Source organism: Guillardia theta (genome assembly GCF_000315625.1).
Source record: "Guillardia theta CCMP2712 unplaced genomic scaffold GUITHscaffold_11, whole genome shotgun sequence".
Lineage (NCBI taxonomy): Eukaryota > Cryptophyceae > Pyrenomonadales > Geminigeraceae > Guillardia > Guillardia theta.
This window is the reverse complement of record NW_005434663.1, coordinates 1064360-1085156: the sequence shown is the minus strand read 5'-3', so window position 1 is coordinate 1085156 and position 20797 is coordinate 1064360. Positions and strand designations below refer to the sequence as shown.

General features: G+C 50.0%; 5 protein-coding genes across 5 annotated transcripts; 3 read left to right on the top strand and 2 right to left on the bottom strand.

Moving 5' to 3' along the window:
• Positions 1-2695: 2695 nt before the first annotated feature.
• On the top strand, positions 2696-3600 carry GUITHDRAFT_65993 (hypothetical protein; the record flags this gene model as incomplete). The annotated part of the gene is made up of 8 exons (XM_005838608.1): positions 2696-2761; positions 2817-2881; positions 2934-3044; positions 3096-3141; positions 3220-3303; positions 3353-3411; positions 3445-3488; positions 3536-3600. Coding segments are annotated over 8 exons (540 nt in total), but the record flags the coding sequence as incomplete, so codon positions are not given.
• A 530-nt stretch (positions 3601-4130) lies between these two features.
• Positions 4131-7117, top strand: GUITHDRAFT_102949 (hypothetical protein; the record flags this gene model as incomplete). Its single annotated transcript, XM_005838607.1, has 19 exons — positions 4131-4235; positions 4413-4445; positions 4487-4573; positions 4637-4789; positions 4836-4935; positions 4990-5051; positions 5120-5190; positions 5416-5476; positions 5520-5615; positions 5660-5772; positions 5816-5858; positions 5908-5958; positions 6003-6039; positions 6085-6124; positions 6184-6229; positions 6687-6722; positions 6845-6929; positions 6970-7034; positions 7076-7117. The coding sequence occupies 19 exons, from the start codon at positions 4131-4133 to the stop codon at positions 7115-7117; spliced, it is 1326 nt and encodes a 441-aa protein (XP_005838664.1).
• Positions 7118-7700: 583 nt separating this feature from the next.
• Positions 7701-12008, bottom strand: GUITHDRAFT_134568 (hypothetical protein; the record flags this gene model as incomplete). The annotated part of the gene is made up of 19 exons (XM_005838606.1): positions 7701-8312; positions 8580-8868; positions 8986-9029; positions 9103-9252; positions 9466-9565; positions 9718-9749; positions 9805-9946; positions 10087-10111; positions 10155-10227; positions 10333-10373; positions 10466-10706; positions 10864-10961; positions 11010-11058; positions 11184-11263; positions 11309-11396; positions 11448-11531; positions 11581-11635; positions 11683-11738; positions 11967-12008. The coding sequence occupies 19 exons, from the start codon at positions 12006-12008 to the stop codon at positions 7701-7703; spliced, it is 2301 nt and encodes a 766-aa protein (XP_005838663.1).
• A 2083-nt stretch (positions 12009-14091) lies between these two features.
• Positions 14092-15491, top strand: GUITHDRAFT_150959 (hypothetical protein). The gene is made up of 6 exons (XM_005838605.1): positions 14092-14305; positions 14349-14429; positions 14475-14648; positions 14703-14781; positions 14829-14930; positions 14972-15491. The coding sequence occupies exons 1-6, from the start codon at positions 14193-14195 to the stop codon at positions 15170-15172; spliced, it is 750 nt and encodes a 249-aa protein (XP_005838662.1). The 5' UTR covers positions 14092-14192; the 3' UTR covers positions 15173-15491.
• A 107-nt stretch (positions 15492-15598) lies between these two features.
• GUITHDRAFT_102946 (hypothetical protein) lies at positions 15599-20683 on the bottom strand (the record flags this gene model as incomplete). Its single annotated transcript, XM_005838604.1, has 25 exons — positions 15599-16009; positions 16057-16134; positions 16188-16250; positions 16297-16484; positions 16534-16577; positions 16986-17055; positions 17323-17389; positions 17431-17611; positions 17729-17772; positions 17846-17995; positions 18209-18308; positions 18461-18492; positions 18548-18689; positions 18830-18854; positions 18898-18970; positions 19088-19116; positions 19209-19449; positions 19607-19704; positions 19753-19801; positions 19927-20006; positions 20052-20139; positions 20191-20274; positions 20324-20369; positions 20427-20472; positions 20524-20683. The coding sequence occupies 25 exons, from the start codon at positions 20681-20683 to the stop codon at positions 15599-15601; spliced, it is 2589 nt and encodes an 862-aa protein (XP_005838661.1).
• Positions 20684-20797: the final 114 nt, after the last annotated feature.

Below are 20797 nucleotides of genomic sequence, written 5' to 3'. Positions count from 1 at the left end.
GTCTCTCATCTTGTCTCTCCTCTTGTCTCTCATCTTGTCTCTCATCTTGTCTCTCATCTTGTCTCTCCTCTTGTCTCTCCTCTTGTCTCTCATCTTGTCTCTCATCTTGTCTCTCCTCTTGTCTCTCCTCTTGTCTCTCCTCTTGTCTCTCATCTTGTCTCTCCTCTTGTCTCTCCTCTTGTCTCTCCTCTTGTCTCTCATCTTGTCTCTCCTCTTGTCTCTCCTCTTGTCTCTCCTTGCCGCTTGTCTCAGTCTGGCTTCAAGTTGCTCGGACTCTCATTTGCGCGCTGCAGCGGTTGACAACATCTTGAAGGCAAGGATATGTGGGCGATGATCATCGCCTCCGGCCTCGTTCGCCCGGGAGCGGCGCTACCACTCAGTTATTATTAGTTGACCCGACCCTGAAGTATATTCTCAGCACGAGGAGAAATACAGCATTTATCTACTGTTAAATTTGAAATATTGAGAACCCAATCACAAAGGTTTGGCTGGGTCAGAATAAAGTCAGAACTGATATTACATTCGACTCAATAAAACTATTTTACAATGTCATTTGTACCTTTGAGTAAAGAAGGCTGTACCATTTTGATTACTTCAGGTACAGATTTTAATAGTGTTTATTCAAACGGTAAATGCGAGCTACCTACCACCCCTCCTTCTAGGTATACCCCTGGTACCCAAGTCGGGGGAGGACCCCACGTTCTCCCTTCTTTTCTGGAGCACCTTTCCCTCAACAAAATGATACCCACCCCCTTGCCTTCGGAGAGGGTATCCGAGGTCGGGTGCTTTTCTGTGTTGATTGATGGTACTTCCGTTGTCAGGCCTTCCGATGGGGTAGGGTAGAGTAGGGTAGGGTAGGGTGTTTCGCAAGATATTCTGATCAATTTAGACTTCTTTCAAAGGGGAGGTCGGGGGTCCTCATGCCGATAACTGGGGGTAGATGGAGAACTCGGATGGTTTTGCTAGGTGGGTTGTACCATTATGTCTCTAGGAAGTGGGGGTAAAGAACTACTGGGTCCTATGACTAGGTCATAGAACAGAAACATACACCACTTACAACAAGAGTACAGGACTCACCGTACTACCATCGATCACCCTACCCTTCTAAAACCACTGGAAGAGATGACCCCCTCCCATCCGCTCGGTGCCACCGGTTCGCTCCACCCATCAGGGCTGCTTTTCTTTTCATATTGTACCCGTAGACTCCACCCCTTCGGAACTTTAGTACCCCCTTGATTACTTTCCCCACCCCTCATCTTGAGACAAGAGTGGTACAAAGTTACCCTACCCATTCTATATGATTCGATCTCACCCTACCCCCTTTTAGTGACTTCCCCTGCTTCAGCGCTATGCATACATGAACGCGGCACCTTCGAAGCGCGCGAGCTCAGCTGCTCTAATCGCCTCCTCTCCCGACCGATCTTTGACCAAGAGGAGGAAACCTCTCCAAGACGATTATTCTACTCCTCGCAAAGGTTGGCATGCCACCTCGCTACAATTGTAGAGTAGAAGAATGAAATCTGACAGCCCCTGCACTCCTTATCGTGATGAGGGGTGTAGATCTATTCGACCATGTGCTCTATGTTATATTCTACTATTTGGGGTGCTGATATAGTGCCTGATGTTGATCAAATCATTCACTGCATCTCGATTGTCAATGATCCTGATGCTAAATTCGCTCCCAAAATGTTTTGGGGCTGCAGCGAATTTTCTCACCACTACACACATTCATGGCACGAAATTATGTGTTTTCCTGAGGCATTATGCAAGATTGATTCGAATGGTTGTGTCGATGAACTTCCTTGAGCGTTGTAAAAATCCTGCGACTGCCACGATAAACGAGCAATTTATTTCTTTCAACCTGAAAATTTTCGTGGGATCCTGACTTTTGAGTGTATCCTAGATTCTGAAAGCAATCAGTCTGCAAAGACATTGGACTTCAATTCATGCTCGGATCATCTAGGCGAAGATAAAACTGGTCGCACGTATGATAACAACAGCTTATCTCCGCGAACTCTTTCCCAAAGGGCTCGAAGCATTTTTTCGCCTGTCTTTTCGCCGGTTTTGAGCTTTTTCAAGAACTCTGACAGTAAATGAATGCAATCCAGTGAAACTGAATTACTTACCACAGTATGCAGAGAAATTAGTTTGCGACGCAAACTCGAAACAAGAAATTTTCGAGAAGCTTGAAAGTGTTGATGAAATTTGCGAATTGGACAAGGATGCCTTCACAAGCGAGGCATATGACCTTGACGAGAAGAGTACTGGCTCGAGCATCACGACGATCTCCACTGTTCTTGAATCAGCCGATGAGGATTCAGCCATAGTTGTTGATGATGACCGTAGTAAGAAAGATGAAAAGGATGATTCTCTGTCGACTCTTGCTTCGGAGTACTCAGATTCAGGTTTCAGACCATCGAACTCTGACATGTTTTCTTACTGTAAATCAATCAGATTTGGATGAAGACTTTGACGAATTCGATCCATTTGATTTCATCAAGAACCTTCCTCCTCTCGAGCGAGTCCAAGCAGAACCAAATGGACTGCCCGGTATTGAATTCTTTTTTCAATGAAATTCGAGCGTTTCTGACCTTTGAATCATCAGTCATTCCGATGAAACTTGGAAATGCTCCTTCCGTCTCGTTGGTAATGATTTTGTGCTACATTTGTGCACCGTAATCTTTTTGTCCTTCAGGTTCTTGATCTTGATGAGACCCTTGTGCACGCCTCACTGGAATTCATGGAACAGTCTCACTTACAGGTTTTGATTGATTCCCAGTGAAAGTGATGATGTCAGTGTCTTATGCGATTCATAGTTTGATGTTACTTTCAAAGAACAAGACTACCATGTTTGGGTTAAAATTCGACCGCATTGCCTAGAGTGAGTTTGTTTCGACTATTTTCTTGGCGATGTGAACTGATTTTCTTGAAAGATTTCTGGAAAGACTGGCGGAAAAATTTGAGATCATTGTTTTCACTGCCTCGCAAAGTATTTATGCAGATAAATTGCTTAACCTGATTGACCCCGATTCCCGACTAATCAAGTGAGTAGACAATCTTCTGCAACCATTTTTGTTCCCTGATTTTTTTGGCAGGCATCGTGTTTTTCGAAACTCTTGTCTTTTTGTGAACGAGAATTATGTATAACCCCCAGCAATCACCTTCCATTTGAACCCTCACGAATTCTTGTGTCCAGTGACTCATTAATTTTTGGATCAGGTCAAGGATTTAACGGTTCTAAATAGAGACTTGTCAAAAATAGCGATCGTTGACAATTCACCACAAGCGTTTGGATACCAGGTAGTTTGTGATACTTGTGGCTAATGTCATTTTTGTTGATTTGGGCATGTAGTTATCGAATGGGATTCCGATCAAGAGTTGGTTTGGCGACACTTCGGACAGGCAAGAGGTGTACCAGCAGTGAGGGGTTTGACAACATCCCAGGTGTTTATTGAAGCTTCTACCCTTCATCGAATCGCTGGCAGCAGGTAGATTGTTGAGGCATGTCTTGTGGCCGATGACGTTGGCTGTTCAGCCGATGATGTACGGCCGCATATCGTCAACAGATTCAAACTTCACGAACGGGTGTCAGCATTGTAATTGATGCCGGCATGATTGTGACAAGCTCGATACCAAGAACTATCTGTAAAGCAATTCTTTGTGCCATGTGACTGTTGTTGCTACACGTGCGATGCAGTTTGGCGCAACTGTATTCTTACACTGATATGATCAATCTTTATTGGTTGTTTTAGAAAAGAAATGAGATAAGAAATGAGATCTGCAATCTTTTCCATAACTGTGTGCTCTTGAATGTTCACGTGCGATTGTGATTGTCGATCTCGAGATCCTGTCTGGCGCGAAGGCAAGGTGTCGTTTCATTTAAACCAAACTATTTCCGTAGCATGTCTGCTGCCTCATTGTTTGAGGCTCCTCTCACATTATTCCGACCGACCTCCTCTCTCGAACATAGAAAAGGATCTCTCTCCCTCCCTCCCCTCCCTCCCCTCCCTTCCCCTCCCATCAGGCTATATCTACAACATGCCGTCCCATGTGTCCTTGCGCGCCCTGCTTCTTTTCAAATCTTGTCAAATGGTTTGATGTTTTTTTATTGCTTGTCGCTTGATACAAACATGCTCCCTCTTGTCATCGTGATCGCTGCAGCGTCAGCTGCAGCGTCAGCTGGAGCAGCAGCTGGAGACACCTTAACGAACGAACAAGTGGCTCTCTTATACAAGGTAAGTGCTTGCAAATACCTCAGAGAGGCAGGGTGAGGGAGAGGGAGAAATTGAGGAGAATTTGCATGAGAGAGTTGGAATGAGGGCAGATCTAGATAGGGGGCGAAGAAAGACTCTGTTTCTTTGCTCTCCATTCTCTCGTCCTCTCACTGCTCTTGGCTTCTTCTCCTCGCAAAGGTTCGGCCTGAGCCCTGCTATCCCAACGAGAAGGTATGACGCGCATTCATCTTCCGGGCCTGAGGGTGTCGCAGGTTTGCTACCGCTCCCTCGTCGAGGTTCACAAGCAGTTGAACTTTGACAGAGAGCTGTCTACCTGTACAGCAACAGCGCAGAGCCTGGTGAGATGACCGTTCCACCCTTAGCGTCGCCCGCCATACCCTCACCCGCCCTCTTGCCCTCAGATCGACTTGTCTTGCGACATCTGTGCGACACCTCTCTGCGACGATCTCGTAGTCGGCCCCATCATCACGCAGATCAACCGCGGGTGGTTCGATCCTGTATCCAAGCAAGTCAAGCAAATCGTCGGCAGCTCGCCCAATTATCCTTCGCAGCAAGTGAGAGAAGAACGGCAGTCAGGCTTGTCTGACCTCCTCGTCTCAGCCGTCCACTCGAGCTCTTGCAGAAGCTCGCGGGTGCAAGTTCGATCGCTGCGTCACGAGGTACGCGGTCAAGTACTACTACAGCAACCCGTCCTGCTCCGGTTTGTCCTGTCACATTGAACACCAAGGAAAGCTTATGCAATTACCTGGGGCAGGCAACCCTAAGCGAGTGATGGCGCAAGTTCTTGCGAGAAACTTGTCCGAGACCAAGACTGAGGTCCTCACCCGATCTTGCAATCAGGCGATCCTTGCCTGCCCTCTCTTGCCGTCTGAACTGCAAACCAGGAGGACTGCAAATTATCTCCGTCAGGGTTTTATCGTAGGATCGAATGCAGCAACTTCATTCAGCTACCAAGGTATTGAAAAACTCTATCTTGCCTTTGCATTTGCCTTACCTTACCTCGCCTTGCCTCGCCTTTTCTTACCTCGCCTTTCCTTTCTTGCCTCGCTTCGCCTTGGGTTCTCGTCTATCGCTTGCTCTCTGTCATGTATCACTTTATTCGTGCGAGGATTTACCCTGGCATTCTTGTCGATTCTCTCAAGCTTCACTCATGGTTGTGCTCCTGTCACCTTTGGAGCAGGTCCACGTACTTTCTGCGGAGAACGTGGGATAACTCGTACAACTGCAGCAACAAAGCTCAGGTCTCTTGCCTCTCTCACGTGAGCAGTGGGTCAATCTCAGCAGATCACGAGCTTCGATGCTGTTCTAGCCGGAAGTTGCGTCTTTGAGGATGACGTGGCCAGCCCTACCTACATGCGCTACGACTGCTCGAGGAACGAGGTGACGACTTGCGCCCCCCGCCTGACCTCTCACCTCCTTCCCAGCTCACGACTGCCTGCGGCAATGGGTGCGCGAGCTGCGGAGGGTCGCGTGCATTGAACAGCGAAGCGATCACGGGGACCGGGGCGTGCGAAAAATTGAGCGCCATGAGCTCGCGGTCAGCTCAAGGGAGAAGCTGCAGGGAGTGAAGGTGGACGCAGGGAAGAAAGAGCGATCAATGTTGACAGCTGCAACTGGTTCAAGGTGCGAACTGCTCCAGTCCGCTCTCTGGACTGTCTGACTTGACCTGCAGGTCTACACAACCACGTCAACGAAAGACTGCAGCGGTCAAATCTCCCAGCAGGTTACCTGCAGCTTCGTAGGCATGGACGTGACAGAAGCAAGCAGGTGGTGGTGGATAAGGTTGGAAGCTCGCTCAACTCAGGTACCTCTTGCTACTCTCAACCTCTTGTCATCTTCCTCCCTCCAGCCACTGTGCTGGACATTTCCATCCCCGGACAGGGCGACAAGTACTGCCAGGCAGTCTCTCTGTTCGAACTAGCTGGGAACCTGCTAACGGAAGGCGCAGGAACAAGCTTGCACCAGACTTGTCGGTTGTTAGGGTGGAGCAAGAGGTGGCGGACTGCTGAGGTTGCCTCGCAGATGCGTGCGAAGCTTCTCAAACTTGCGTCTCCTCCCTCCAGTCTTGCCCTGACAGGTACAGGCCGATCCTCTACCAACTTGTTGGCCTCTGCTGACCCCCATCTACTTGTTTCCCGTGTTCTCGATTTCATGTGATTGCCTACCTTGATCTACTTGTTTACAGCATTCCTGGTACTCCTGGCTCCCCTGAGGGCATCAAGGTTGTTTTGTCATCCTCTAACCGTTTTCATCTCACCTCCCCTTCTTTCAACTCCTCCTCGAAGGGTGTGACCTTCTCCTCCCCCTCATTCTCCCTTCCCTCCTGACCCCTTCCTCGTTCTCTCTTCACTCCTGCTCTTTCCTTTCATCAAGTTTGCTTGTCGCTCTTCTTTCTCCCCTCTCCCTTCTTGCTTCAAGTTCCTCTCACGCTGTCTTGACGACAATCGGCAGGGAAAGTTCCTGGTCCTCAATTTCTGGGTGAAGGAGGTAAGAGAGGAGAAGGCAGGAAGGAGGAGGAGGAGGAGGAGGAGGAGAGAAAGAATTGCCGAGAGAGCATGGGAGTGAAGAGGATCATTTGAAGCAAGAGCGCGATCTTCACGGACATGCAGACTGTGGACCCTGCAAGCGCCAACGGGACGCTGCTGTCGTGCTATCCTCGCTTTCAGCCTAACTTGCGCTACTCCATCCTGGATGGTAGGAGGAGGTGAAAGTGACGCCAGTGACGGAGAAGTAGGCGAGTGCGTGCCCATGCTCATGCCCAAGACAGGCGACTACTGGAAGTTGGAGGCCTCAAAGATGGTGATCTCGAGAATTCAAGACGGGAGGAAGAGAAGCAGCAGAAGCAGAAGCAGAAGCAGAAGCAGGAAAAGGAGGAGCTGTAGCCAGAGCAGGAGGAGGAGCAGGAGGAGCAGGAGCTGTACCGAGAGCAGAAGCAGCAGCAGCAAGAGAAAGGAGCAACGCAGTATCAGAAGCAGAAGCAGAAGCAGAAAGTGAGTGACTCCGTTTCCTCATCTTTTGTTTCAGCGTCTTCTTCAAGGATGTAAGGATAGTTCATGCATGGACTGCACAGAAGTCACACTCCTCAAGGATCTACCAGGTGCTTCTCCCTCTTCTCCTCACAGATTCCTCCCTCCCTGTCCTTCCTCTTTATCTCTAACTCTCTCTCTCCCTCCCTCTGCCTCCCCCTTTACCTCAACCTCCACCTTTACTTGTTTCCTTTCCTGTCTCCCCCGTCTTTCTGCCTTCTAGTCTGACGTTCTCCCTTTGTTCCTCTCGCAGGCTTCGGCTCTTCCTCGCAGCCTCTCTGCCAGCAGCTTGAGTCGTGCCCGCGCTTGCCGCAATTCTTCTGCTCTACCGTGTGGCGCTCAGCTTTCTTGTCGGGGTAGAGGAGGAAGGAGGAAGGAGAGCAGGCAAGTGGAGGAGGAGGAAGAGGAGGAAGAAAGAATCCGTGATTTTTCATGTAAATTAGACATTGACACTACCTGATAGTCCTGCTGCTCCATTCTCCTCGCCATTCTCCTTCTCATCCTTCTCGTCTTCAATTCCCCGCATTCTTTCTGTCTCCTCCTCAATTTCACAATGCTTGGTGAAGCCAATCGATGCCGCCAGCATGGGCTGCGAGAGTCTGCGCTTGGAGGAGGAGACGAGTGCGACACCGGCATGATGGAGGGCAGGTGGGCGAATCAAGCTCTGCAGGAGAAGAAGCTGAGAGGCCAGCAGCTGCTGTTGCTGCAAGGAAGTCTTCAAGAGCTCCTCCTGGTCCTTCAAACTTCTCCCTCCCTCCTCCTTCTCCTTCCCACACAGCTCGACCGCCTCCAGCATCATCTTTTCCACCTCCATCACCAGCACCATGGATCTTTCCAGCACCTCCTCTTCCCGCTTGAGCAAGGTGCCGTTGGCAAGGAGAGCCGAGGCTGAGGAGGAGGAGTCGAAGGAGCCATGGCGGGAGGAGTGAGCAAGAGGCTTGTGGAGGTTGAGGGACTTGCGACCATCGGAGTCAAAGGAGAAGTACATGTCGTTGTCTTTGGATCGCTTCGTCAGCTTTCCCTTCACCTTGGTGTTGGAGTCTGAATGCGCCTGACCAGAGGATCAGCATGGCAAGGGTCGTGCAGGACCGCGGCATGGAGAAGCGAGCAGCGCAGAGGAGAGATGAGAAGGGGAGGAGGGGAGGAGGGGGAAAGGAGAAGAGAGGAATTGAGAGGAAAAGCAAGGTAAGGAGAAAAAAACGGGGAAGGAGGGGAGGAGGAAGAGGGCAGGCGGAGAGAAGGGAGAAGGCGAGGAGAGAATAGGAAAGTACAGGGTATGAAGAGGACGGGAGCAGCAGTAAAGGAGGAGGGAGTTTACCATTGTGAAGTTGAATATCCTTGAGAAAAAGACATTCGATGAAGTTCCCTTGCTTATCATCAGCTTTCTGCACAACCTCCTCCACTTGAACGCGTTGTTGGGGGCGACCTTCCTTTTCCAGTGCGCCCCCTCCTGCTCCAGGATCCCCCCGAACAGCTGCTCTGCTCGCACCTGCGCCCGCTGCTTGAGACGCTCGTTGACGTCGGGAAGCTCGTTGAGGACGATCTCGAGGTTGGAGGAGGAGAGGACGTACTGCTCGAGAAATCCATCTGACACTGCCATCGACTCCCTGCCCCTCCCTCAGCCACAGCGAGACAAGTGGAAAGGAGCAATGAAAGAGGACGGAGAAGAGAGGAGGAAGTGAGGGGAATGGAAGAGGGGGGAAGGTGAAGGGAGGAGTATCGACCTAGTGGTATCCATGAGGATAGCAACTTCGCCATAGACGTCGCCCTAGGAAAGAATGAGAAGAGAAGAAAGAGCTTACAAGAATAAAATCGAATGCCAGCAGCGGGAAATGTCGGACCTTTTGAATTTGGTCGAGGATCTCAGAGCGGAGCTTGAGGGCAGGGTCTTCCCGGAGAGACAGGGTGACAGAACCTGAAATGATGATGTAGAGACAGTCCGCCTGATCTCCCAGATCGTAGATAGTCTCCCCCGGTAGCCTCAGCTCCACCTGCACAAGAAGTCAGGTTGAGAAGAGGGGAGAGAGATCCAAAGAGAAGAGAGAGAAGAGAGAGAGAAGAGAGAGGAGAAGAGAAGAGAAGAGAAGAGAGCAAGAAGAGAGAGGAGAGAAGAGGTAAGAGAGAGGAGCGAGGAGAGAGGAGAGAGCGATTACAAAAGCGAGGAGCACGAGGACGTGAGGGAAGGGAAAGGAAGTGTTTCTCACATCAAGGATTCGAACAATCTCTTGAAGAACAACATCTTCCAACTTGTCAAACAGCCAAATGGAGCCCAACAGGTGTCGATTGAGAGCTAGATCAATCTGACTGATGGCAAAACAATCAAGATCGAGAGTAAGAACGGCGAAGATAGAAGTCATCTCAGACAATTTTGTGAGGAGATCATTCTCATCATACATCTTCCTCTCGAGCATTCAAACATGTTTATCATTTATCTGGAGCATTCAAACATTTCTCACTTTCTCAGCTCCACAGGCAAGTCGGCCAGCACCTGCTCGCCCCATCAGTCAATGGTTGCATCATGTTGTCAAAAGTTTTGACTTTACCAGCGACGATTGTGCAGACGACCGAACTCTTGATGCCTTGAAGAAGTAAAAGTTTTGCACTCGACGCTCCAACGCTTGCGGCAGTTTGTTCTGCCTCATGAACTCAAGAACCTTTTCCATCTGATCCAAAGTTTCGTTCTCACTGTTGTAAAAGCATTAAATACGTCAAAAGTCCAGCCACGTTGCTGCCCTGAATCTTCCACTCCCTCTCCCACTCCCTCCCTCCCTCTCCCTCCATCTCTCCATCCATCTCTTCCTGCACTCTCCTCCTCGCTACTTCACCTCGAAGAAACGGAATTTACGAGTGCTGCCAGACAGTCACACATAAAGAGACTGAGGAAGCAACTCACCCGACATGTTGCTGATGATGATGGCGAAGACAGAAGCCCCGATGAACATCAAAGCGATGGCAAACAGTCGCTCCTGCAGTGTTCATGACCCGAGACGAGGAACAGGGCTGCCGGGGGCAGAGGAGGGAAGAAACGAGGAGAGGAGGGGCAAAGGGGAAAGGGAAGGACGATTCTTTACATAATCTGTCACTGCTGAGATGTCCCCGTAGCCAACAGTACCTGAGAGCTAAGTTAGAACAAAGATAGAGAGCAGGGAGGGTAACAAGGAGAGAAGGACAGAGGAGGAGACAGGAGGAGACAGCAAGTATTACATAGAGTTGCCATGAGGAAGTACACTGAGACTATGTAGGGCGAGGAGACGCGATGATCGAGATTGTATTCTGCTTTGAACGCCGCCAGCTCCTCGTGTGAGAGCTCCTGCAGTTTCAGGAACCACCACAGGCATCCCCCGATGTGTGCAATCATGCAGATTGAAAAGGCTGCCTTGGTGAGGCGAACCACCGTCGGGCGCCACAAGAAGAAGTCCCGGAGAACATTGAAGATCTTGAGGACCTGATGTGAAACTTCTCAGTCGCCAAGTGCGGGGAAGACAAGACACAAGACACAAGACACAAGACACAAGACACAAGACACAAGACACAAGACACAAGACACAAGACACAAGACACAAGACACAAGACACAAGACACAAGACACAAGACACAAGTACCTTGAGCAGTCGGAGCATCCTGAGCATTCGCACAAGCCTCAGGTATCGCACGTACGCACTGTTAGAATATCCGGCTGATTGCGACGAGCAAGGTGTGTCTTGAGATTTGGCAGAAGTGAGAAGTCAAACAAGCGAGACAAGAAAACCTTCGATGAGGAAATATTCGAGAAAAGATATCGGCAGACCAGCCAAGACCTGGACGACGTCATAAGAATCATGATGAGGGTCACAGATGCTGGAGAGGACAATTGGTGCTGCTATACACAAATGTGCTAATGTGAAAAAATGGTGCTGGTGTGAACAAATGGTACTGGTATTACATCAGTGACGAAGCCATGGTGGAGGTAAATCAATGCTACTCTCCCTCGCTCTAAGATGTACTCGATCCCCAACAGCTTGCCTGTATCACTAGACGTCAATGGGTGACTGAACGAAGCGATCAGACCTGTCGAGAACTGCACGAAAATCTCTGTGATGAAGAAAAGATCCACAGCCATGTCAAACTTGAGGGTGGGCGCATGCGCACAAAATCCCTTTGCAAAACATCAAGAAATCATGGAGCCAGCAAGACTGAGAACAAGTACTTCTTGCTCGGAGAAGAACGCTATCAGAAGTGGTGTGACCCACGTCGTGTACAACAACAATATTCCAGACAAAAACTCCCATGTCTGAACATAACATTACTTGTGTGTGAAGACTGCAGAGAGGAAATGTCACCTGGAAGAATCGAGAAAGAGGATGAATCAAGACGCTGTCCTTGGCCTTGGCACCTCTGACACGAAGTCATGCATCTGATCAAGAAGATACTTCTAGCCTTACTTGGTCAACTCCAGATCGTCAAACTTGAACACCTTCTCGACGAAATCTGTGTTCAACTGTTAACACAACAGATGTTTCAGTGAGGATCTGAGAGTACTATCTATCATCCGTCTGGTGGAAGGCATAGTGTACCCTTGGCGGCCCTCGTCTTCGTCATCCTCGTCATCCTCGTCATCGTCAATCGAACGATTCATGGACGGCGAGAGATCCTCTGAGTCTGGTCTCCTGCTGGTAGCCGCAGGGTGCAAGGAAGTCATTCTTTTGATTCTTTCGATGTCGATCACTTTGAGATCCCCTTCTCCGGATGAAGCTTTTCGAAGTGACATGCTGGAAGCGTTCCGGGGTAACAATGGTACACAACTGGCAACGCGTGAAGACAGCCTGCTGTAATCGAGTTCATCGTAGGAAATTGAGCAATTATCACCTCCCATCTCCGCTATTCCACAGCTAAATGATCCTCACACTCAGTCCTTCACTTCCCTTCTCTCCGGCCCTCTTCTCAACCCCGCATCTATTTCCTTCATCGTTCGCCCCTCATCTTCCTCTCTCCTCCTTCCTTCTTCCCTCCCTCTTCCCTTCCTATCCCATGGATCTCCACTCCCTCTCGCTGCCATAGAAAAAGTCATTCACACCACCCGTCCTCTATCCATCAAAATTCTCTCTAGCTACCCCTACTTGAGGCCCAGTGCACCCCCGGAAGCCACCACCCCACCCGTGTGGCTATCTCAGTGGCCGTACCTCGAAAGTTGCCAATCCGTGGGCCACCCCTCTCTTTACTATCAGCACTTGAAATGGACCCCAGAATCATGATGACCACCCCCTTTTTCCCTGCCACAATGTAGAGCTTCCGGACCACCCCACCCCCTTTTATTCCACAGTCTTATGCCGAAATGACCTGACTCAACGTAACGTAAACTTTTACTTAATTGATATCTTTTTGTACCGTACCGTGGACCAGATATAACCGTACAGTTGAGCACTTTACTCAAAGTTAAACGGTGAAAAAACTAGTACACCGACTCACAGTGACTGAGTCGGGTGACCGGACAGTCACGTGGCACGGGCCGGGTCCGGCCCCGAAAACTTGAGAGGCCCATGATGAGTGACTCACGACCGGACGGTCACACGTACGTGACTGGCATTGCCGCCTCGAAACACGTCCGTGACGGTGTGCTGCCGCTGTGCGTCGAACCGGGGTCGTCTTCGTTTTCAGGAAGCTTCTCAGTGCCAACGCTAAGTTGCTGCCACTGCGGCCTGCCACCGGCAAGGCCCTCGGAGTGCCAAGTTTTGCTGGATCTTCGGATGTTGCAGAGTCACGAGGAGACCCTTCCGATTGACCCTTCCGATTGACCGGCCTGTCCGGCCGATCCGATCCGGCGGCACGCGGCCTGCCCGCCGCCACGGCCCCACCGTACTACCGTACGGTCACCGGGGGGCGGCCCCTGCGCCGTTCACCGCCGGCCCCGGGCCGGGCCCAGTGCAGTGCGGCATGGCACTACTATGTTATGGACGAAACCGTTTTTGGGTAGGTAGTACGGGTACTGATAACGGCAAGTCGACAGGTAGGGTGTAGGGGTTAACGAAACAATTAAGAGAGGTAGGGGGTACAAGAAGTTACTGAAATACCGGTGCCTTGAACTTGCAATTGTGGGGTGAATTTGCTGAATACATTGAGAGTAGGGGGTCATATCAGTTCGGGTCCTGGATTCAATGGGGTCATGGGTCAGGTACAACGAACGGGGTAGGGTCCACCAAAGATCGTTGGCGGTTGAGCAATGCGAGTTGTTAGGGAGGGAGGGAGGGAGGGAGAGGGAGGGGGAGAGGGAGAATAGGAATGAAATGAGCGAGTGAAGGAAAGAAAGGAGACGGCAGGAGGAGGGAGAGGAGCTGGGAGGTGAGGGAGGGAAGGAAGGTGTCTAACATTGTGCAGCGACGGATAGAAACAAGGGAGGGACAAGAGGAAACTGTCAGGAACGAAGGAGAGAAGAGAGGATTGAGACACGGACGAGAAACCGGCACAAAAGAGGGAACGAAAAAAAAAATTGAGACGAAGGGAGACAGAAGGAATCGTTTTGTCAGTTGCTAGCTAAAAGGAGAGGATAGGACAATGAGGCTGGGAGCAGCTTGGGGGGATGTTTCACCACGCATCACTGTTGCATGTATTGTCGCATACTTTGTGTGAAAGGAACATGTGAATTCGGTGCAATAGAGGAGAAGACAGAAGATGTGAAATCGGTACAATAGAGGAGAAGACAGAAGATGTGAAATCGGTACAATAGAGGAGACGAGGAGGAAGACAGAAGATGGAAATGAAAACACAGAGGACTAGTTTACAATGTGAACAGCCGATTTTTCCTTGTCTTTTACGTTTGCAGCAAGTTTAGAAGTCTGACTGATTCTGTTCCTTGCAGCAGGACGATCCATTTGTATCGAGCTTGAACGCAAAACTTAGGCACTTAGACAGAAGCAAATCTGGAAAGTTTTTTAGGATGTATGCATATAGGAAAGCCATGCCAAAGTTGAACAAGCACTTGGACGACAAATGGGTCAAACACTGTCAAAAGCTGCATAAGCAACGTCTTAAACAGATCAAGCCGGCCGTCGACAACAAACCTCCACCTAAGTGAGTGACTTGCGACAATCAAACACGTGTTGACCTTGAACAGGTACATCCACCTCGTCCAAAACCTCAAGAAACAGCAAATGGACGAAGAACGCTACAGTCAGATTGAGCGCGACAACTACTTGTACTGCACTGCATGAAGTTTGTTGTGAATGTGACAGGATGTCAGGCTGCTAGACAAGATGTCATACATTATGACGCACCCTCAGCTTCTCGACGAGAAGTACATGGGCCCCCCAGTCACCTACGGCAAGAGTCTGAACAAGGAGTATCGGAAGAGAGAGCTCATGCGCATTACCGAGGAGAATCTGCAGATCTTACGCAGAATCCAGCACAAGGAGCCGTGAGTTGAATCTCTCATGTACCCTCGCGCTGGTGTCCTCTTATCGTCCTGCAGACACTATTCACATCTTGAATGGGAGGAGAAAGCGAGAAGAGATGAGGAGTATCTGAAGAACTGCGCTGAGTACCCTATTGTATGCCTCGTCGATGACGCTCTTCTCCTCTTGATCTTGTCGTCCAGGTGTTGCCTGCTATCAAGTCTGCAAGAGGATCGCCCAAGTGGCGGTACACAAGTCGGAGCAATGAGCCATCCTTCACAAAGGCCACCCCTGCTCCTCTTCAGGTGCTTGAGACCCTCCTCTTGCTCTCCTCACGCACGTGAAGGTCCGGGTGAAGGGAGGAGGACAAACGCAGCAGAGCCAGCAGGAGGGAGAGATAGACTACTTGGACAACATGGACGAGCCTGTTCAGCCCAACCAGGAATCGTTTGCGTCAGAGCGAGAAGAACTACAAAGTCGAGGAAGCTCGCGCGAGGCCAAGGTTCAGGTAGGGCGATGGAGTTTGAAGAGGAGGGGCAGGGGCTGAAACTTTACAGCAATCGATGCCCAAGGTGGAGGAAGTCTCGGAAGAAGCGGAGGAGACGGAGGAGTAAGACCAGGGAAGGCAGACTAACTTAACGGAAGACTCCCAGAACTCGTCGCAGGGAGCTGCTGGCGAGATTGTAGGACTACCATAGAGACCGAGAGCAAGGAGAGGAGACGTGATAGAGGAGTTGAGGGCACAGCTGAAGAGAGGAGTGAGGGACATACCGTACTTTATAACTTGAGAAAATTGGCACCTTTTAAGAAAAGTTCTAGTTGTCGTTTCTTCATTTGTACTATCCTTTTTGAAGTGCGAAATCATGGATTGTGGCTCCTCAAACAGATGTTGAATCAGTTTCATTTCCAACAAGTCTCTGCTTAGCCGTTGTAAAATTACTCGTCTTTTGCTCTGAATATGATTTATCTGCCCTCATATCATCCTCTTCTTTCCTCTTTCTTGTATAAACTCGCCCTTTAGCTTCCTCTTGTTGCACTCCTTTCCAATTTTCTGTTGACTACTCAATGGTTTCGCCTTCTCCCTTTCTTCTAACTGTTCTTTACTATTCTCTACCTCTTCTTTATCATTCTCTGCTTCTTCTTTGTTTTCCTCTACTTCTTCTTTGTTTTCCTCCTCTACCTTTTCTTCACCCTCCACTTCTTCATCATCCTCCACCTCCTCTTCCTCTTCCAGATTTTCAGCATCTTGCTTCCATCCAGCAGTAGCGGTCTGATTCGCTTCCCTGTGCTTTGGCAAGAATCCGATCCAATCGGAAGGGGAGAGATCAGGCAAGGGCAGAGATGTTGTCTTCTTCTTTCTCTCTGCTTGCATCATCTGCTCTGCCTTCAAGAATTTCCATTACAGCGGGGCACCATGACAACCTCTGGTACCTTTCGTTTCTTCGCTTCCTCGAACGTCAGAGGTTTTTCATCCTCCCGTTCCTCTTGATTCTCCATCATCTTCTTCCGCTGCTCAACACGTCATCGGCTTCTCCTCTTCCCGCATCTCCGCACTCCATTACCTGCTCGAGGAACTGCTGGAGGAAACCGTCGGGCCCTCTGTCTCCGAATTCTTGAACGTCCTCCTGCTCTCACCGTGACCCCTGCTACATCCTCGACAACCCTCCTTACCTCCTGCTCCGGAGTGACTTCTTCAGATATTGATCCCTCTTTCTCCTCCTCCTTTTCCTCCTCTTTCTCTTCCTCTTTTGAACCCTCTTGCGTGTCTTGAAACTCTGGATCTGATGCTGAGAGTCCATGCTCGAGCAGCATACTCCTGCATATGGACCTCACTTCCCTCCTTACTCTTGTCGCGTAACCTGCAGCATCTCTCAGCATGCAGAGAAGCACCGGACAACTCTGTCTCACTGGGGAGATTTCCTGCCTCCTCCTCCTTCATGAGCTCTTCTTCCCTTAGAGGTGAATCAGCTCAACATCGAGGAGGGGAGCGATTTGGGAGAGTTGAGGGACAGGGAGGCAGCGAGAGAAAAGAATGGCCCAAGGGAGGGAGAAAAGAGAAGAGGAAGGAGAGAAGGGCAATTAGCAACAGGCTGGAATCCCATTAGTCTACTTACACTTCATCGTCGATCTTCTTCATTCTGCGCTTGCTGATAGGACGAATACCGACATCATAGTTGAGCAGCCAGCGCGTGCTCTTTCTCACTCCTCGTCCTCCTCGAAGGTTCAGAGGACTAAGGGGAAAGGAGAGAGGAGAAACTCCCCCTGGACTGCCTGGCAGTGACGCTCGACAGCGCTCGGAATGTGAAAAGCAGGTCGCAATCATGACAAAGTGGAGAATGCGCAACTCAACGCCAAAGAACCTCTTGGCCCTCGTCGCCTTATCGAGCTGGTCGGATGAACCCTTGTCATCCTCCTGAAGTCTGAATGCGCCTGACCAGAGGATCAGCATGGCAAGGGTCGTGCAGGACCGCGGCATGGAGAAGCGAGCAGCGCAGAGGAGAGATGAGAAGGGGAGGAGGGGAGGAGGGGGAAAGGAGAAGAGAGGAATTGAGAGGAAAAGCAAGGTAAGGAGAAAAAAACGGGGAAGGAGGGGAGGAGGAAGAGGGCAGGCGGAGAGAAGGGAGAAGGCGAGGAGAGAATAGGAAAGTACAGGGTATGAAGAGGACGGGAGCAGCAGTAAAGGAGGAGGGAGTTTACCATTGTGAAGTTGAATATCCTTGAGAAAAAGACATTCGATGAAGTTCCCTTGCTTATCATCAGCTTTCTGCACAACCTCCTCCACTTGAACGCGTTGTTGGGGGCGACCTTCCTTTTCCAGTGCGCCCCCTCCTGCTCCAGGATCCCCCCGAACAGCTGCTCTGCTCGCACCTGCGCCCGCTGCTTGAGACGCTCGTTGACGTCGGGAAGCTCGTTGAGGACGATCTCGAGGTTGGAGGAGGAGAGGACGTACTGCTCGAGAAATCCATCTGACACTGCCATCGACTCCCTGCCCCTCCCTCAGCCACAGCGAGACAAGTGGAAAGGAGCAATGAAAGAGGACGGAGAAGAGAGGAGGAAGTGAGGGGAATGGAAGAGGGGGGAAGGTGAAGGGAGGAGTATCGACCTAGTGGTATCCATGAGGATAGCAACTTCGCCATAGACGTCGCCCTAGGAAAGAATGAGAAGAGAAGAAAGAGCTTACAAGAATAAAATCGAATGCCAGCAGCGGGAAATGTCGGACCTTTTGAATTTGGTCGAGGATCTCAGAGCGGAGCTTGAGGGCAGGGTCTTCCCGGAGAGACAGGGTGACAGAACCTGAAATGATGATGTAGAGACAGTCCGCCTGATCTCCCAGATCGTAGATAGTCTCCCCCGGTAGCCTCAGCTCCACCTGCACAAGAAGTCAGGTTGAGAAGAGGGGAGAGAGATCCAAAGAGAAGAGAGAGAAGAGAGAGAGAAGAGAGAGGAGAAGAGAAGAGAAGAGAAGAGAGCAAGAAGAGAGAGGAGAGAAGAGGTAAGAGAGAGGAGCGAGGAGAGAGGAGAGAGCGATTACAAAAGCGAGGAGCACGAGGACGTGAGGGAAGGGAAAGGAAGTGTTTCTCACATCAAGGATTCGAACAATCTCTTGAAGAACAACATCTTCCAACTTGTCAAACAGCCAAATGGAGCCCAACAGGTGTCGATTGAGAGCTAGATCAATCTGACTGATGGCAAAACAATCAAGATCGAGAGTAAGAACGGCGAAGATAGAAGTCATCTCAGACAATTTTGTGAGGAGATCATTCTCATCATACATCTTCCTCTCGAGCATTCAAACATGTTTATCATTTATCTGGAGCATTCAAACATTTCTCACTTTCTCAGCTCCACAGGCAAGTCGGCCAGCACCTGCTCGCCCCATCAGTCAATGGTTGCATCATGTTGTCAAAAGTTTTGACTTTACCAGCGACGATTGTGCAGACGACCGAACTCTTGATGCCTTGAAGAAGTAAAAGTTTTGCACTCGACGCTCCAACGCTTGCGGCAGTTTGTTCTGCCTCATGAACTCAAGAACCTTTTCCATCTGATCCAAAGTTTCGTTCTCACTGTTGTAAAAGCATTAAATACGTCAAAAGTCCAGCCACGTTGCTGCCCTGAATCTTCCACTCCCTCTCCCACTCCCTCCCTCCCTCTCCCTCCATCTCTCCATCCATCTCTTCCTGCACTCTCCTCCTCGCTACTTCACCTCGAAGAAACGGAATTTACGAGTGCTGCCAGACAGTCACACATAAAGAGACTGAGGAAGCAACTCACCCGACATGTTGCTGATGATGATGGCGAAGACAGAAGCCCCGATGAACATCAAAGCGATGGCAAACAGTCGCTCCTGCAGTGTTCATGACCCGAGACGAGGAACAGGGCTGCCGGGGGCAGAGGAGGGAAGAAACGAGGAGAGGAGGGGCAAAGGGGAAAGGGAAGGACGATTCTTTACATAATCTGTCACTGCTGAGATGTCCCCGTAGCCAACAGTACCTGAGAGCTAAGTTAGAACAAAGATAGAGAGCAGGGAGGGTAACAAGGAGAGAAGGACAGAGGAGGAGACAGGAGGAGACAGCAAGTATTACATAGAGTTGCCATGAGGAAGTACACTGAGACTATGTAGGGCGAGGAGACGCGATGATCGAGATTGTATTCTGCTTTGAACGCCGCCAGCTCCTCGTGTGAGAGCTCCTGCAGTTTCAGGAACCACCACAGGCATCCCCCGATGTGTGCAATCATGCAGATTGAAAAGGCTGCCTTGGTGAGGCGAACCACCGTCGGGCGCCACAAGAAGAAGTCCCGGAGAACATTGAAGATCTTGAGGACCTGATGTGAAACTTCTCAGTCGCCAAGTGCGGGGAAGACAAGACACAAGACACAAGACACAAGACACAAGACACAAGACACAAGACACAAGACACAAGACACAAGACACAAGACACAAGACACAAGACACAAGACACAAGACACAAGACACAAGTACCTTGAGCAGTCGGAGCATCCTGAGCATTCGCACAAGCCTCAGGTATCGCACGTACGCACTGTTAGAATATCCGGCTGATTGCGACGAGCAAGGTGTGTCTTGAGATTTGGCAGAAGTGAGAAGTCAAACAAGCGAGACAAGAAAACCTTCGATGAGGAAATATTCGAGAAAAGATATCGGCAGACCAGCCAAGACCTGGACGACGTCATAAGAATCATGATGAGGGTCACAGATGCTGGAGAGGACAATTGGTGCTGCTATACACAAATGTGCTAATGTGAAAAAATGGTGCTGGTGTGAACAAATGGTACTGGTATTACATCAGTGACGAAGCCATGGTGGAGGTAAATCAATGCTACTCTCCCTCGCTCTAAGATGTACTCGATCCCCAACAGCTTGCCTGTATCACTAGACGTCAATGGGTGACTGAACGAAGCGATCAGACCTGTCGAGAACTGCACGAAAATCTCTGTGATGAAGAAAAGATCCACAGCCATGTCAAACTTGAGGGTGGGCGCATGCGCACAAAATCCCTTTGCAAAACATCAAGAAATCATGGAGCCAGCAAGACTGAGAACAAGTACTTCTTGCTCGGAGAAGAACGCTATCAGAAGTGGTGTGACCCACGTCGTGTACAACAACAATATTCCAGACAAAAACTCCCATGTCTGAACATAACATTACTTGTGTGTGAAGACTGCAGAGAGGAAATGTCACCTGGAAGAATCGAGAAAGAGGATGAATCAAGACGCTGTCCTTTGGCCTTGGCACCTCTGACACGAAGTCATGCATCTGATCAAGAAGATACTTCTAGCCTTACTTGGTCAACTCCAGATCGTCAAACTTGAACACCTTCTCGACGAAATCTGTGTTCAACTGTTAACACAACAGATGTTTCAGTGAGGATCTGAGAGTACTATCTATCATCCGTCTGGTGGAAGGCATAGTGTACCCTTGGCGGCCCTCGTCTTCGTCATCCTCGTCATCCTCGTCATCGTCAATCGAACGATTCATGGACGGCGAGAGATCCTCTGAGTCTGGTCTCCTGCTGGTAGCCGCAGGGTGCAAGGAAGTCATTCTTTTGATTCTTTCGATGTCGATCACTTTGAGATCCCCTTCTCCGGATGAAGCTTTTCGAAGTGACATGCTGGAAGCGTGGCCGGGGTAACAATGGTACACAACTGCAACGCG

Coding starts and splice junctions, on each gene's coding strand:
- GUITHDRAFT_150959 (XM_005838605.1), top strand. CDS start 14,193: ATGCCAAAGTTGAACAAGCACTTGGACGACAAATGGGTCAAACACTGT. Junction 14,430..14,474: donor ATTGAGCGCGACAACTACTT/GTACTGCACTGC, acceptor ACAGGATGTCAG/GCTGCTAGACAAGATGTCAT. Junction 14,782..14,828: donor ACTGCGCTGAGTACCCTATT/GTATGCCTCGTC, acceptor CTTGTCGTCCAG/GTGTTGCCTGCTATCAAGTC.